This window comes from Symphalangus syndactylus, chromosome 5, assembly GCF_028878055.3.
Source record: "Symphalangus syndactylus isolate Jambi chromosome 5, NHGRI_mSymSyn1-v2.1_pri, whole genome shotgun sequence".
NCBI lineage: Eukaryota > Metazoa > Chordata > Mammalia > Primates > Hylobatidae > Symphalangus > Symphalangus syndactylus.
Window position 1 is genome coordinate 134496158 of NC_072427.2, and position 14839 is coordinate 134510996.

General features: G+C 36.6%; 1 protein-coding gene across 1 annotated transcript in view; it reads left to right on the forward strand.

The window, feature by feature from the left end:
• ABCC9 (ATP binding cassette subfamily C member 9) overlaps positions 1-14839 on the forward strand; it is a 229140-nt gene that overhangs the window by 197182 nt on the left and 17119 nt on the right. Inside the window, exons 38-42 of the mRNA XM_063639618.1 lie at positions 7014-7115; positions 7943-8063; positions 9317-9447; positions 10508-10586; positions 13081-13189. Of these exons, the coding sequence (XP_063495688.1) occupies positions 7014-7115; positions 7943-8063; positions 9317-9447; positions 10508-10586; positions 13081-13189 (542 nt within the window). The remainder of the gene's footprint in view (positions 1-7013; positions 7116-7942; positions 8064-9316; positions 9448-10507; positions 10587-13080; positions 13190-14839) is intronic.

A 14839-nucleotide genomic window follows, 5' to 3' on the forward strand; every position in this document is an offset into this window, starting at 1 on the left:
CTATTGTGAACAGTGCTGCAATAAACATATGTGTGCATGTATCGTTATAGTAGAATGATTTATAATCCTTTGAGTATATACTCAGTAATGGGATTGCTGGGTCAAATGGTATTTCTGGTTCTAGATCCTTGAGGAATGGCCACACTGTCTTCCACAATGGTTGAACTAATTTACCCTCCCACTAACAGTGTAAAAGTGTTCCTATTTCTCCACAACGTCTCTAGCATCTGTTGTTTCCTGACTTTTTAATGATCGCCATTCTAACTGGCATAAGATGGTATCTCATTGTGGTTTTGATTTGCATTTCTGTACTGACCAGTGATGATGAGCTTTTTTTCATATGTTGAGATAGAGACATAAAAAACCCTTCAAAAAATCAATGAATCCAGGAGCTGGTTTTTTGAAAAGATCAACAAAATAGATAGACTGCTAGCCAGACTAATAAAGAAGAAAAGAGAAGAATCAAATAGATACAATAAAAAATGATAAAGGGGATATCACCACTAATCCCATATAAATACAAACTACCATCAGAAAATGCAATAAACACCTCTACGCAAATAAACTAGAAAATCTAGAAGAAATGAATAAATTTCTGGACACATACACCCTCCCAAGACTAAACCAGAAAGAAGTCGAATCCCAGGATAGACCAGTAACAAGTTCTGAAATTGAGGCAATAATTAGTAGCCTACCAACCAAAAAAAGCCCAGGACCAGATGTATTCACAGCCAAATTCTACCGGAGGTACAAAGAGATGCTGGTATCATTCCTTCTGAAACTATTCCAAACAATAGAAAAAGAGGGACTCCTCCCTAACTCATTTTATGAGGCCAGCATCATCCTGATACCAAAACCTAGTAGAGACACAACAGAAAAGGAAAATTTCAGGCCAAGATCCCTGATGAACATCATTGCAAAAATCCTCCATAAAATACTGGCAAACCGAATCTAGCAGCACATCAAAAAGCTTATCCAACACGACCAAGTCGGCATCATCCCTGGGATGCAAGACTGGTTCAACATACACAAATCAATAAACGTAATCCATCACATCAACAGAACCAATGACAAAAACCACATGATTATCTTAGCAGATGCAGAAAAGGCCTTCCATAAAATTCAACACCCCTTCAAGCTAAAAACTCTCAATAAACTAGATATTGATGGAACATACCTCAAAATAATTATTTATGTTTTTAAAAAAATATAGAGCTTTCTTTTCTTTTCCCAGTCATGTTAAGTAAGAGTTAAGACAATCATGATTTATCCTCTTTGCGCACTTTTCCCTATGGAAGATCTAGCCTTGCCCACCATATTCATTTCATATTCATTTTGAATTGGGAAAAAAATAAAGGCCATAACACACTCAAATCATAAAAGGACAAGAGACTAAAAGAATAAAATAATTTGGCTGGTAGAAAGCGGCTAGACTGTTGCTGGCTACCGGACTTGCTTTGGCAGCAGAGGGAACTGTTTTTCCTCTGGGTGCCAAGTGAAGCCGGCCGCAGTTGAGTGCGATGTGTCACTATAGCCTAAACTCTGATTGCTGCTTGCGTCCCCTCTTTCAGCACTGTGTTTTCTCTTCATCCCTTTGCACTGAACAATTCCGGTTCTTTGGCATTGGTGTTTTCAGGTGCAAAAATGGTGTAACTTTATCTAAAGGCTGTGTTTCCAAGGCTTTGTCTTGCTGTGTGGTGGAAGGATAAAAGAAAATTCACATGAAAAAGCCAAAAATAAAGACTTTAGAGTCAACAGGCTAAAGTGAAAATGGTCTTTAGGGTGAGCTTGCACAAGAGTCTATTTTGTGAGACAACACTGCTTTTTTGTGTGTTCACAATTCGATGACAGACAGGGATGCAGTGATCTCGTAATTTGGAGGCCCTAGTATATTCTTGCAGACACCCAGTGGTACCATAATGTACTCCTGAGTGTTATATGAAGGAGAGGGATCACATACTTTTTGGTTGCTATTAACTATTTACAAGGCTGCTTTATAGAGAATTACAGTTTTTATTATAATTCCAAATGTAGATAGATGTCTTTGAATCACTAGAAATCTGAAAAGAGACCTCTCTTTCGACATGGGAATCTTCTGGTGGGGAGTACTGAATTCACAAAATTGATGGAAGTTATGATTTACTACTCTTCAGATAAAAGCCCTCTTTTGAACGTAGATAATTCATCTATGTTGTAACTTCTGTTTCCTAAGTTGAATCTCTCATTTCATTGTATCATTTGGATGGAAGGTGGTTTTCACTGAGTAGATTGCTTAGGATGTGTAAGGCTATAGCAGTAGAATAAATGCTATTAGTGATCCTTAAGTATTTGCTGTCTTCTGTGAAAGTTATGCAGACCATCTGCTCCTCCTTTCTTAGTTTATTGCCTCTAAGCCGTTTTGCTACTCACATATTTGCAGAGGAATGGAAAGATGTAACCGTAGGGTCACTTTGTGATTCATTAAGCTTGTTAACAGTAAAAGAAGTGAACATTGGAGACCTAAAAAAAAGCATTTTTTTTTTTTTTTTTTTTTGAGACAGAGTCTCACTCTGTCACCCAGGCTAGAGTGCAGTGGCGTGATCTCAGCTCACTGCAACCTCTGACTCCCGGGTTCAAGCGATTATTCTGCCTCAGCCTCCCGAGTAGCTGGGACTACAGGTGCCCACCATCACACCCAGCTAATTTTTTGTGTTTTTAGTAGAGATGGGGTTTCACCGTGTCAGCCAGGACGGTCTCGATCTCCTGACCTCGTGATCTGACCGCCTTGGCCTCCCAAAGTGCTGGGATTACAGGAATGAGCCACTGAGTCTGGCCACAAAAGCTTTTATGTTAGCTATTAATTTCACATTTCTATACTACTGTAATATTTGAAGAGAAGTGACTGAAATTTAGTGATTTTGCTGTATATTTTTTGAAAAGTGTAGTACACAAAGGAGCTTCCTCCCTTATGCAAATCAAGATAAAATTCTGATCAGTAGTCTCTAAAATAATTCCAGTACTTTAGAAAAAAAAAAAAACAGTTTTTAGCAGTGGTAGTAATCCAGCAGTGAGCTGGAAAGTATCTAGTTAGCAAAATTAAAAGACAGCCTGAATGGCTTTTTCTTTAAAAAGAAAGTTTAAAAATATTTTTATAATAAAATAACTTTGTTATAGATACTAAACTATAGATATATTGGCTTTGAAGCTATAATATCTATTTGAATTTAGTTGATTGTAGATTTTGAAAATCAGTTCCTCTTCTGAAAATTTTTGCTATAAAATGTACCTCAAAAAGCTATGCCTTTCTTTTGCTGAAGGGTCAAAAATAGTATTTCTAAAACATTTTAATATATGAATTTGAGCATATTTGGATTGCTGGCCTAATAACTAATAATACCTAGTGATCATATTGAAAATTATACAAGTAGTTTTGAAAACATTAACCACGTGAAAGAGGCCCAGAAAATATATATTGACTACAACTTATTGATGAGTCTTCTCCTTTTTCTCCCATCATCTGTTTTCACTTCTTTTGCTGGCCCTTTTGCCAGAATAAGACTACCTACCTGTTACCAGAATTATCATTTTAATTCAATAGAAAATAGTTTAAATTATCTTCTAATCGAACCTACCATGTCATTCTTTACAGTGGGTGAATTCAGGAGCCCAATATAGAATACAAAGATTTCTATAGTAAACTAAGCTTAATAGAAATTGACTGCATGTTTTACATTTCCTTTGTTATATTTATATTCATATTACCCCACTGTTTAATTTCCATTTATTTAGACCCAGTGATTTTTGATATTTCAGTCAGCTATGACCTTGTTCTATTTTGTCCAAATCTGTTCTTTATAAAAAACACAGCAACAGCATTCTGTGAGTTTTTTTCCCACAATTAAAATAGTAAAGTATATATATATATATAATAATTTGGAACTGAATGATGAAATTCATGGCTTAGGTAAAAGTACTTTTCACTTGAGAAAAGGACATAACTCATAACACTTAAACATAGCAAAGCTTTTCAAGAGACAGTCATATTACAGTTCTAAATGGACATGGGAGTTAAAAGATTATAAAACTCGGTGTTGGACTTCCCACCTTATCAAAAAATGTACGCTTGTAGTATCTTTACGTGTTCAGCTCTTAAAATCTGGAAATGAGATTGGTAGAGACTTAAATGATTCATACAAATCCTAAAAGCAAAGTCGGGAGAAGTTCTAAGTTGGAAAATAGTCAGCTCATAGAAAAACTCAGTGAACGTTTTATGAAGGGGTGAATTTATCTAGTCATTTACTCCACAAACAAGTACTGAAGCTTTACAATCAATGTATTTAGCATTATTCCTATTGCTGGAGATAATAATGGTAAAAATTCAAAGGCCCTGTCCTCATGGAATGTAGATTCTATTGAGAGTAGATAGACAATAACCACGTAAACAAATAAGCAAATAAGATCATTTCATACACTTCGGAGTGCTTTGAGGAAAATAAAACAAGACGATGGGATAGAGAAGAGCCACAGGACTGGAGTTAGGAACCAAGAAAGGAAGAATTTTTCAAGGAGGTGATGTTTGAGTTGAACCTCAAATGATGGGAAGGAGCCAGGCAGGTATCAGAGACCTATTGACAAGCATTTCAGGCAGTCATTGGCAGAAGCAAAGTTGATGTATTCCCAAGAATAGGAAAAAGGCTAGTGTGGTTGGAGTATAGTGAAGGAGCAGGAAAGTAATCTCAGATGAGGTCACAGTAGACAGGGTACAAAATCCAGACATATAGTCTGGATAAGGCTATATATATATAGGCTATATATATAAGGCTTTGTCATCCATCTGAGTTTGAATGTATTATAAGTATAATAGGAAGGCACTGTTAATTCTAAACAGGGGAGTTATATGACCTGACTTACATTTTTTTAAAGAATGCATGAATGAATGGATGAAGTCAGCTGGCAGGAGGTAGAGAATAGAAGTTAATGAAAGAAGTACCTTGCCTCAAACTCTTAACATATACACCACTCACAGAAATTTCTCAGAAGCCAGATGACATTTTTTTTTTAATGTCAAGCCAGACATACCTTGCTGGAAGGATTTTCTGGTACTAATTTACTTTCTGCAACTTATTACAGAAACTCTATGAGACTTTTAGAAAAAATACTATGGAAATAAAAATGTATAACATAAATTTGAAAGTATTAACTTTACATAAAATGGCTGAAAGGAAAAAATTCATATTGCTGTAAATATTTTAGAAGTATTTGGGAGCACTTTGGCATGTATAAACTGCAGAAGAACACTCCAGACTGGTTATTCTCTGCATCCACGTAGTTAATTCAAATAAAGAGGAAAAGAGAAAGAACAGTCTAGCAGGGGTGTGGCAAGTTGTTAACAAAAGGATACATCAGAAGAGGCAATCAAAAAAGTATTTACTACCTCTGTGGAATTTATTGCCTCAAAGGATTAACTCTGTGTGATTTTTTTCCTTTAATCTTTGTAAAGATCATGAGCATCAATATGGAATTAAATTTTAGTGCCTGCTTTAACCTTTGATGTTTTATGATGCATACAAATTTTTAAGTGTGCTTTAAACATTTGAAAATTATCCAAAGGGGAAAAAAAGACATTCTGGTATGTGGAGATGGGGAAATGTAACTGGTATTTAACATTTTTATTCCTTTAAAAATCCTTGTGAATTAAGTATCATTTCTATTTTCCAAGGAAGAAATTGAGTCTCAGAGGATTTTAAGTTGCTTGTCCAAGCTCATTAACTAGTAACTGGCAAAGTCAGTGTCTGAACCCAGATTTTGATTCCAAGACTGGGATCATTGGTTGTTCTCCAACAGTTTGATCTTTGGAGCTGTTTTTAAAAGAGACAGGAATGTACACATGTGAGCTCATTTGAGAAACATCTTCATTCTTTGACTTCAGCATGTTCAACATTCCATTACTGTCATTAATGTGTTATCATCTAGTTGTGAGATTTGTTTTGAGGCACCAGAGACAAATCTGTCTAGAGAAGGAGTTTATCAGTGGGATGAGACTTGAGATAATTCTAGAAAGTGAGCATATCTGAAATTCTACCTGCTTTGGGGATGTGTGACACATTAACATGAGAAGTTTTTAGAATTTCTTTTTTGAATGATGAGACAGAACAATACCTAAGAACGTTGGGAAATGGGATAAAAAGAAAGCGTTAGGAAATGGACAGATGTTCCCATCTTTTATTTGAATCTACGGCTGTTATTAAAGAATTGTTTTAATTTTGGAAAGGAGTTTATAATTGAATCATACACCATTTGAATACATTAAGACATGTCCATACTTGTATTGTCTGAGCAAACATAGTGCTTATTCTTATTTACATGAAATCTGTAGGTTTAGTGTCCCAGACTCTGAGCCCAGGTAGTTGACAAAAAGTTCAAATACTAGGTTGGAGCCAAAGTAATTGTGGGTTTTACTATTACTGTTGCATGAACCTAATACAAATCCCAACAAGTTAACCACAGACAAATTTCTGCAAGGGCCTCACTACACGACACAAAGGAGCTAATCACAATCCTGACATAAGCACACATGAAATCTGAGCTAGAAAACCAGGTCCAAAAATAACTGCTTGTCTGGCAACATAATGCAGTAGAAAGTCGGAAAAAAAAAAAAAAAGTAAACCCTACATCTGATCCTCGTTGTGCCACCAATTGTAGCTTAACTTCTGGCAAGATGTTTAACTTCTCTGAACTCATATCATATATTATATATATATATATATACACACACATACACATACATACACACACACACACACACACACACACACACAGACACATATATATAGTGAGAGCATGGAATCACTCTCCATTCCAGCTCTAATATTGCAAGCTATTATTCTTCTACATCTTAGGTATTCTTCCTCTGAAACTTAACAGGACACACATGGAATGATGTGTATTCTCTTAGTGATCACCTCTGTAAATTGAAATATTTGGTTTAAGAACTTGGGAGTAACCTTTTAACATTTTCTCTTGCTTTTTCAAAGGATTATCTGGGAGCTTGCATTGTCCTCACTGCATCTATAGCATCCATTAGTGGGTCTTCAAATTCTGGATTGGTAGGCTTGGGTCTTCTGTATGCACTTACGGTAGGTATGGATAAAAATATTACAGGAACACCGCATGTTCTCACTCATAAATGGGAGTTGAATGTTGAGAACACATGGGCACAGAGAGGGGAATGACACATACCAGGGCTTGTTGGGGGGTGGGGGGGAGGGGAGGGAACTTAGAGGGTGGGTCAGTAGGTGCAGCAAACAATCAGGGCACACGTATACCTATGTAACAAACCTGCAAGTTCTGCATATGTATCCATTTTTTTTTTAGAAGAAATAAAGGGAAAAACATCTCATTTTGTGCAATGTTGGAGGGTCTACTATAGTTATTATCAACTCTTATTCATGAACGTTAGAGGAAAGGTTTAAATTTATAACAAGATTACATCTTGCAAATAATAGCAGATTGGGGCCCAAACCCAACTTTATAGGACAGTTTGGATTCATTTCTAGCATTGTGAACCAATTTTTAAGAACTTCTCAGATCTTGTGGTCAGAGTACTCTCCAAGCTGTTTGGGATCCCTGTCCTGAGTTGTACACAACCCAGTTGGGGACTAGCCTACAATGAATGTGAATATACATGAGATAAATGCAAACAGAAGAGTATACTACTATCCATCATGCAGGGAAATCAGGACAGTTCACAAAATAGTGACACTTATGGACCCTTGAAGGGACCAGACACCTTCTTTGCTGATATATCGCATGACATTCTCCTTGGCCTCTAATATTCTGTAGCACTTATGAGTTGTATCACACATGTACACTAATAGTCCGAGTTATCTCGTTCCAAAATTTCCAGTGATTAACAACAACTTCTTACTTTATTAAAAAAAATTTTTTTAATCACCTGACACAGATAACCAATTATTTGAATTGGGTTGTGAGGAACTTGGCTGACCTGGAGGTCCAGATGGGTGCAGTGAAGAAGGTGAACAGTTTCCTGACTATGGAGTCAGAGAACTATGAAGGCACAATGGGTATTGCTCTAAATATTGTTTGTTTCACTTAAATATTTATTTTAAACAAATATTAGTATGTGTTGGGCACATTGTTGTTTCTGCTTTTGCTTTCCACTTCAATATCCAGAAAACTCTCTCTCATCTTGGCTTTGCTTGATTATGTACACCTGAAAAGATGTGACTATTTAGGCCTGAAAGTTCTTGGATAAAACCAGAGTCCAAACAGATACTTATTTAATGATATTTAAAGAGACTTATAAAAATATTTGGGCTTTATTACATTAATTGCTGACCTAAACTATAAACTATTATATTCTCTTTCCCAAGACGTTATTAACTTAGATGTCAAGAAATTTGGATCTTAAAATATGGACTGAGATTCCCAACTTCTTTGCTAGGATAGTACTGTCAGGAAATTCAATACTGAGGACAGAATAATCTTCATTAAGTGCAAATCTCCAAGCTTAAAAGGCATTCCTTTACCTAAATTTTTCAAAAGCCATCTAGCTCTTCAAGGACAAAATCCAGAAAACTTGCTGCGATCATAAGCCCCTTCATTAGCCAACCCTTGCCCATCTATCATGTCTCATTTCTTGTCATCCACCTGCACCCCTTTTACTCTGGCCACACTAACATGCTAGGCTTTCTTTTCCTCTTTATTCTCCTATGTACATATATTTAAAATAAATTTCCCATCTCCCATCCTTTAAGATTCATCTCAGGCACTGTTTCCTCTTGGAGCCCTCCTGGACCTCCGAGGTTAGCACCATCCATGCTCTCAGAGCACTGTAGTTTGCCTTCATCATGGGGCCTGCATGTAGTACTGTAGGTGCTGACCTACTGGACACTTCCCCAAGGACACAGCAAGCACCTCGAGCTGTGTCTTTTGTCTCCATATTCCCAGCACCTTGCACAGCACCTCTCACATTTAAAGCACCTAAGTGTTTAATGACCAACTGACTGAACAAATAAATCAATTCAGAAATGAACTATCTCTGTCCACTTTGAATAGAATTGAGTGACGGAATGATGATGATGGTTAAGGCTCCAAAGACAAACACTAAAAAAAACTGTCTTAAAAGGGCTTAATCAAAAGGTGTTTATTTGAATATGATTTAAATTAAAAGAAAAACTGTCACATAGTTTGGTTCAGAATTACTTTAAATTTAGAAAAAAATATATATATGTATAAATGTATTTAAGTATGTATACATTTCTTTCTACATCAATCTCTATCTGCCTATTATCTATTTCCCGATCCCATCCTCCAGATCCTTCTCAAGTTCCAGAACATTGGCCACAAGAAGGGGAGATCAAGATACACGATCTGTGTGTCAGATATGAAAATAATCTGAAACCTGTTCTTAAGCACGTCAAGGCTTACATCAAACCTGGACAAAAGGTATGAAATCACTGCATTTGATTTGTTGTATACATAAAACCTCTGATGGAGTCTGCTTTTTTACTACCTAAGCTCTTCATACCTCCCAGCCAAGTAAGTATATTCTCACTGGGCTCACATAATATTCCCTACCTGGTGTAGGTCAAATTATCTGCATAAAAGAAAAAAGGGAGAGATAGGATCAGACTACAGTACATGTTCTCCAAGTCACACTGTAATTCACTAGTCTCCCATGAAGATCAGAAAAGTCAACAATTGGCATGTTTTTAAAAATTTCTGTCTTCTGACTCCTGGCCATAATAGCCATCCCCTTGGGAACCTTTGCATTCATATTAACTCTAGTCCCCAAATGACTTCTTTTAGTTATTGTAAAAAGAACAAGTGAGCAGAAGAAAATGGAATCATTCTACTTTTTGTTATAAAACTATCACTTCTAGGATAACATGGAATCATTATTTGTTAGTCCAATAATATACTAAATGTAAAAAAAAAAAAAAAAGCCATGAAGAAAAAGCAAGGTAATCACATGAAAATAAAAATAAATAGAATGAAATCATAGAAGATTTGGTAAGAACTGTTTTTATATTTTTATTTTTTATTTTTTGAAGCAGGGTCTCGTTCTTTCACCCAGGGTGGAGCGCAGTGGCGTGATCATGGCTCACTGCAGCCTTGACCTCCTGGGCTCCAGCTATCCTCCCACTTGAGCCTTCCGAGTAGCTGGGACTACAGGCACACACCACCACACCCAGCTAATCTGTGTATTTTTTGTGGAGACAGGTTTTCGCAATATTGCCCAGGCTGGTCTCGAACTCCTGGCCTCAAGTGACCTACCCGCCTCAGCCTCCCTAAGTGTTGGGTTTACAGGTGTGTGCCATTGTGCCCAGCCTGTTTTTATCTTGATAATAATTCATGATGTAGACCTAAGAAAAAATGGTAACTATAATGTAATTATTTAAACATAATTACAGTTTTATCATAATATCTTAAGTTAAAAAAGAAAACTTAAGCTAATCTTCTGTCCTTTGTCTGAGTCCTCTTTGAGTGACACCTGTTCTCATAGGTGGGCATATGTGGTCGCACTGGCAGTGGGAAGTCATCGTTATCTCTGGCTTTCTTCAGAATGGTTGATATATTTGATGGTGAGTTGCTAACTAAATTTTTTCAGTGGCCATGTGGTGCTTTCCTTTAAAAAACATCAATTTACCTAATCCTGCAGAAATAAAAAGCAAATATTTATAAGGAGTTTGTGCTCTACACACATGGTTCAAGGCAGATATCCCAAATAAACAGCTCAAAAGTAAATAAAGGACATAGAATTGGGGAAATAAAATGATGAGCCTTAAACTCATGTCTATACATTATTGCTAGAGCATTTTAATAAACTTGTAAAATGAAAACAACGCCACCCACCTTGAATAGCAGTAGGTGGAGGTGGAATTTCAAGAGAAAGAAAGAGGGAGGACAACTGCCTTGCTTCCTTTAGACTAAATATATGTCTCTTTCCAACAAAGGAAAAAAGTACAAGGAGATAAGTAATCTGCATTTTAGATTTTGGTACATGACTCTTAACCATCATCTGCTTAACAACATGGTTTAAGGACATTGACCGTTTTGTAAGGAGGCAACCTTTGCTGCAAAGTGATAAAGCTTATGATAACAACATACACAAAACATACACATTCATCCACCATATTATTAATAATATGATACACAAGAGCATAGAAATAACTTAATCTTTTTTTAAAAAAAAGTCACATTATTTAGTCTATCAAGTGGCCTATAAATAGGCCAGCACATAAAGTATCTTGAATGAAAGAGGATCCAGCAATGAATTTGACCAAACTTATTGTACTTGACAGTACAAGGAGTGCTTACTATTATTACCTGTAATGATTACGATGATTATAGTACTTTGCATGTTTATTGTACTTGACAGTTTATATTATTGAATTTAATCTACACAACAGCTCTGTGAGATAAAGACGTCAGTTTATGAACAACAACATGGAACTATAGTAAATGTAATTTCTTTGGGATTCAGATTCAGGAACAAGGTAAACTTCTGTCACTAAGTTAGCAGCTTATTTTTTCCATGGCTAGTAATAATGCACAGATGCTTTAAGGACTTTCAGTGGGATTAAAGTTATAAGGCAATTAAGTGATCAAAAATCAATTGACATTTCTCATTAAAACACTATGTTTATGACTGATCATTTTAGGTTAGCCTGATCCTCATGAGTCCAGACACATGATTTCAGGTCCCATGTGAACTATCAATGATGTATTCTCTTTTTAATAGCCATAGGCTATTAGGATTTTAATACATAATTTATTATTTCTGATCTGTTATTCCTGAAAGACATAGATTAAGCTAATCACCCTTGCCTGCTCTAAATCTATCTGGTGAAAGGACTGCAGCTGCCATTCTGAGCCTGACATCTTATCTCACAGGGCAATATGGTCTCTGCACAAAAGTTATATGATTAACTGCATATATCATGGTAGAGAAACAACATTAACACTGCACTAAAATCTCTGTAAGTCCATATGCAGTATGGAGAAATTTATTAAAACCTGATATTCATATCACAGAATTTACTTCTCTATTTGTAATGCATTGTACTATTAAATCAGTACAGGAGTGAATGACAAAGATCCTGGTTTTTAAAGAGCCTATATTCTAGTTGGGGAACAGACAATAAAAAAAGATAAGTAAAAGTGTGTAGAATATCAGATTCTGATAAATCCCATGGAGAGAAATAAAGTGAGGAGGATAAAGGGAATGCTAGAAGGAAAAGGACTCAGTAAGGGATAAAAATACTTTTTGGTTGGTATGATCACATAAACAGAATAAAAACTCTGAATTCCCTTAGGAGAAATATATAAGAAAGAAAAATCACCACCAAACATGTATATATTTTAGAGACATATGATTTTTTTTATTATACTTTAAGTTCTGGGGTACATGTGCAGAACATGCAGGTTTGTTACATAGGTATACATGTGCCATGGTGGTTTGCTGCACCCATCAACCCATCATCTACATTAGGTATTTCTCCTAATGCTATCCCTCCCCTAACCCCTGACCCCTCGACAGGCCCCAGTGTGTGATGTTGCCCTCCTTGTGTCCATGTGTACTCATTGTTCAACTCCCACTTATGAGTGAGAACATGCAGTGTTTGGTTTTCTGTTCCTGTGTTAGTTGGCTGAGGATGATGGTTTCCAGCTTCATCCATGTCCCTGCAAAGGACATGAACTCATTCCTTTTCGATGGCTGCATAGTATTCCATGGTGTATATGTGCCATATTTTCTTTATCCAGTCTATCATTGATGGGCATTTGGGTTGGTTCCAAGTCTTTGCTATTGTGAACAGTGCTGCCATAAACATAAGTGTGCGTGTGTCTTTAAAGTAGAATGATTTATAATCCTTTGGGTATATACCCAGTAATGGGATTGCTGAGTCAAATGGTGTTTCTAGTTCTAGATACTTGAGGAATCACCACATGCTTAAATGGAAAAGTGAGTCTCCTGAATTTCAACCCTTAACTGGGAAATAACTTTCAATTTGTAAACAAATATTATTTTACTTGTGATTTTACTATGTGTGTGTAACTTCTGTTTCTCCTTAACAGGAAAAATTGTCATTGATGGGATAGACATTTCCAAATTACCACTGCACACACTACGTTCTAGACTTTCAATCATTCTGCAGGATCCAATACTATTCAGTGGTTCCATTAGGTAGGTAACATATTTAGCAAACATCTGTATGCCTCAGGATTTAGCCTTTGACTCATAGAAAGGCTTTACTCAGAGTCATTTTTCAGGTATGAGTGAACTGATATCAAGACAATAAAATCAAATATGCCATCCAACAATTTGGAAAAGCCTAGAGTTGTAACTTAACCTATAAAATTATGTTTCCAGGAGATCTTCATCCTTTTCAATTTGATTCTATAAAAGCCACTTTTTCCTCTATACTTGAGAACAGTGATGCTTGGCAGACATTTCTAAGGTGTTCTATCTTATAGATATCCAGTCTAACTTGTGTGTCTGGCCTGACCTCAGCAGATATTCTGACTTTGGTTAATCCCTTTACCTACCCCTCCACCCCTTACGACTTTACTTCAGCCAAAATTGCTATGAATAAAGCTGCTACAGTCTTCATATCTGGTTCAGGGTTTCCCACCAAAAAAAAAAAAAGGTGGGGGGGATATCAACCATCCGCTAGGTGCTTTAAATATATTATCTGATTAAATTCTCAAACCGTTACTCTAGGGTAGATATTATCTCCATTTTATAGATGAGGGTTTTGAAACTCAAAGAAGCTGTAACTTAAACCAAGTTTGTACACCTAGTAAGTGGAAGAACTGCTATTCCAACTGAAGTTTGCCTGATTCCAAAGTCCATGTTGGCATCTGTATTAGTCTGTTTTCACACTGCTGTAAAGAATGATCTGAGACTGGGTAATTTATAAAGGAAAGAGGTTTGACGCCCAGCTCTTCATGGCTGGGGAGGCCTCAAGAAACTTAGAATCATGGCGGAAGGCAAAGGGGAAGCAAGGCACATCTTCTCATGGTGCCAAGAAACAGGGAGAGTGAAGGGGGAACTGCCACACTTTAAAACCGTCGAATCTCATAAGAACTCACTGACTATCATGAGAACAGGATGGGTGAAACTGCCCCAATGATCTAATCAGCTCCTACCAGGTCCCTCCCTGGACACGTGAGGATTACAATTCGAGATGAGATTTGGGTGGGTACACAGAGCAAAATGATATCAGCATTGTCCCCCAGATCACATCTCTCATTTGACCATATTTTGTTCTATCTTGCTCCTAACCTCCATCTACTTAATTACAAAGAAGTGTTTGCCACCTCCTTTTACTAATTACTCTTTATTGTAAAGAAAAAATGTATGTAAGATTGCCTAGTATTTAGCTGTAAAACTACTTTAAAACTTCTGGATGTGTCAAGTAATTTAGCAATACCATAGTGAATTTATATCTCCAAATGTATTTATTATGAATACTACTTGATACGGTTTGGCTATGTCCCCACCAAAACCTCATCTTGAATTGTAGTTCCCATAATCCTCAAGTGTCATGGGAGGGACTCAATAGGAGGTAGTTGAATCATGGGGGCGGTTACCCCCATGCTGTTCTCATAATAGTGAGTGAGTTCTCATGAGATCTGATGGTTTTATAAGGGGCTTTTCCCGCTTTGCTTAGCACTTCTCTCTCCTGCCACCATGTGAAGAAGGACATATTTGCTTCCCCTTCTACCACGATTGTAAGTTTCCTGAGACCTCCCCAGCCCTGCAGAACTGTAAGTCAATTAAACCTCTTTTCTTTATAAATTACCCAGTCTCGGGTATGTCCTTATAGCAGCA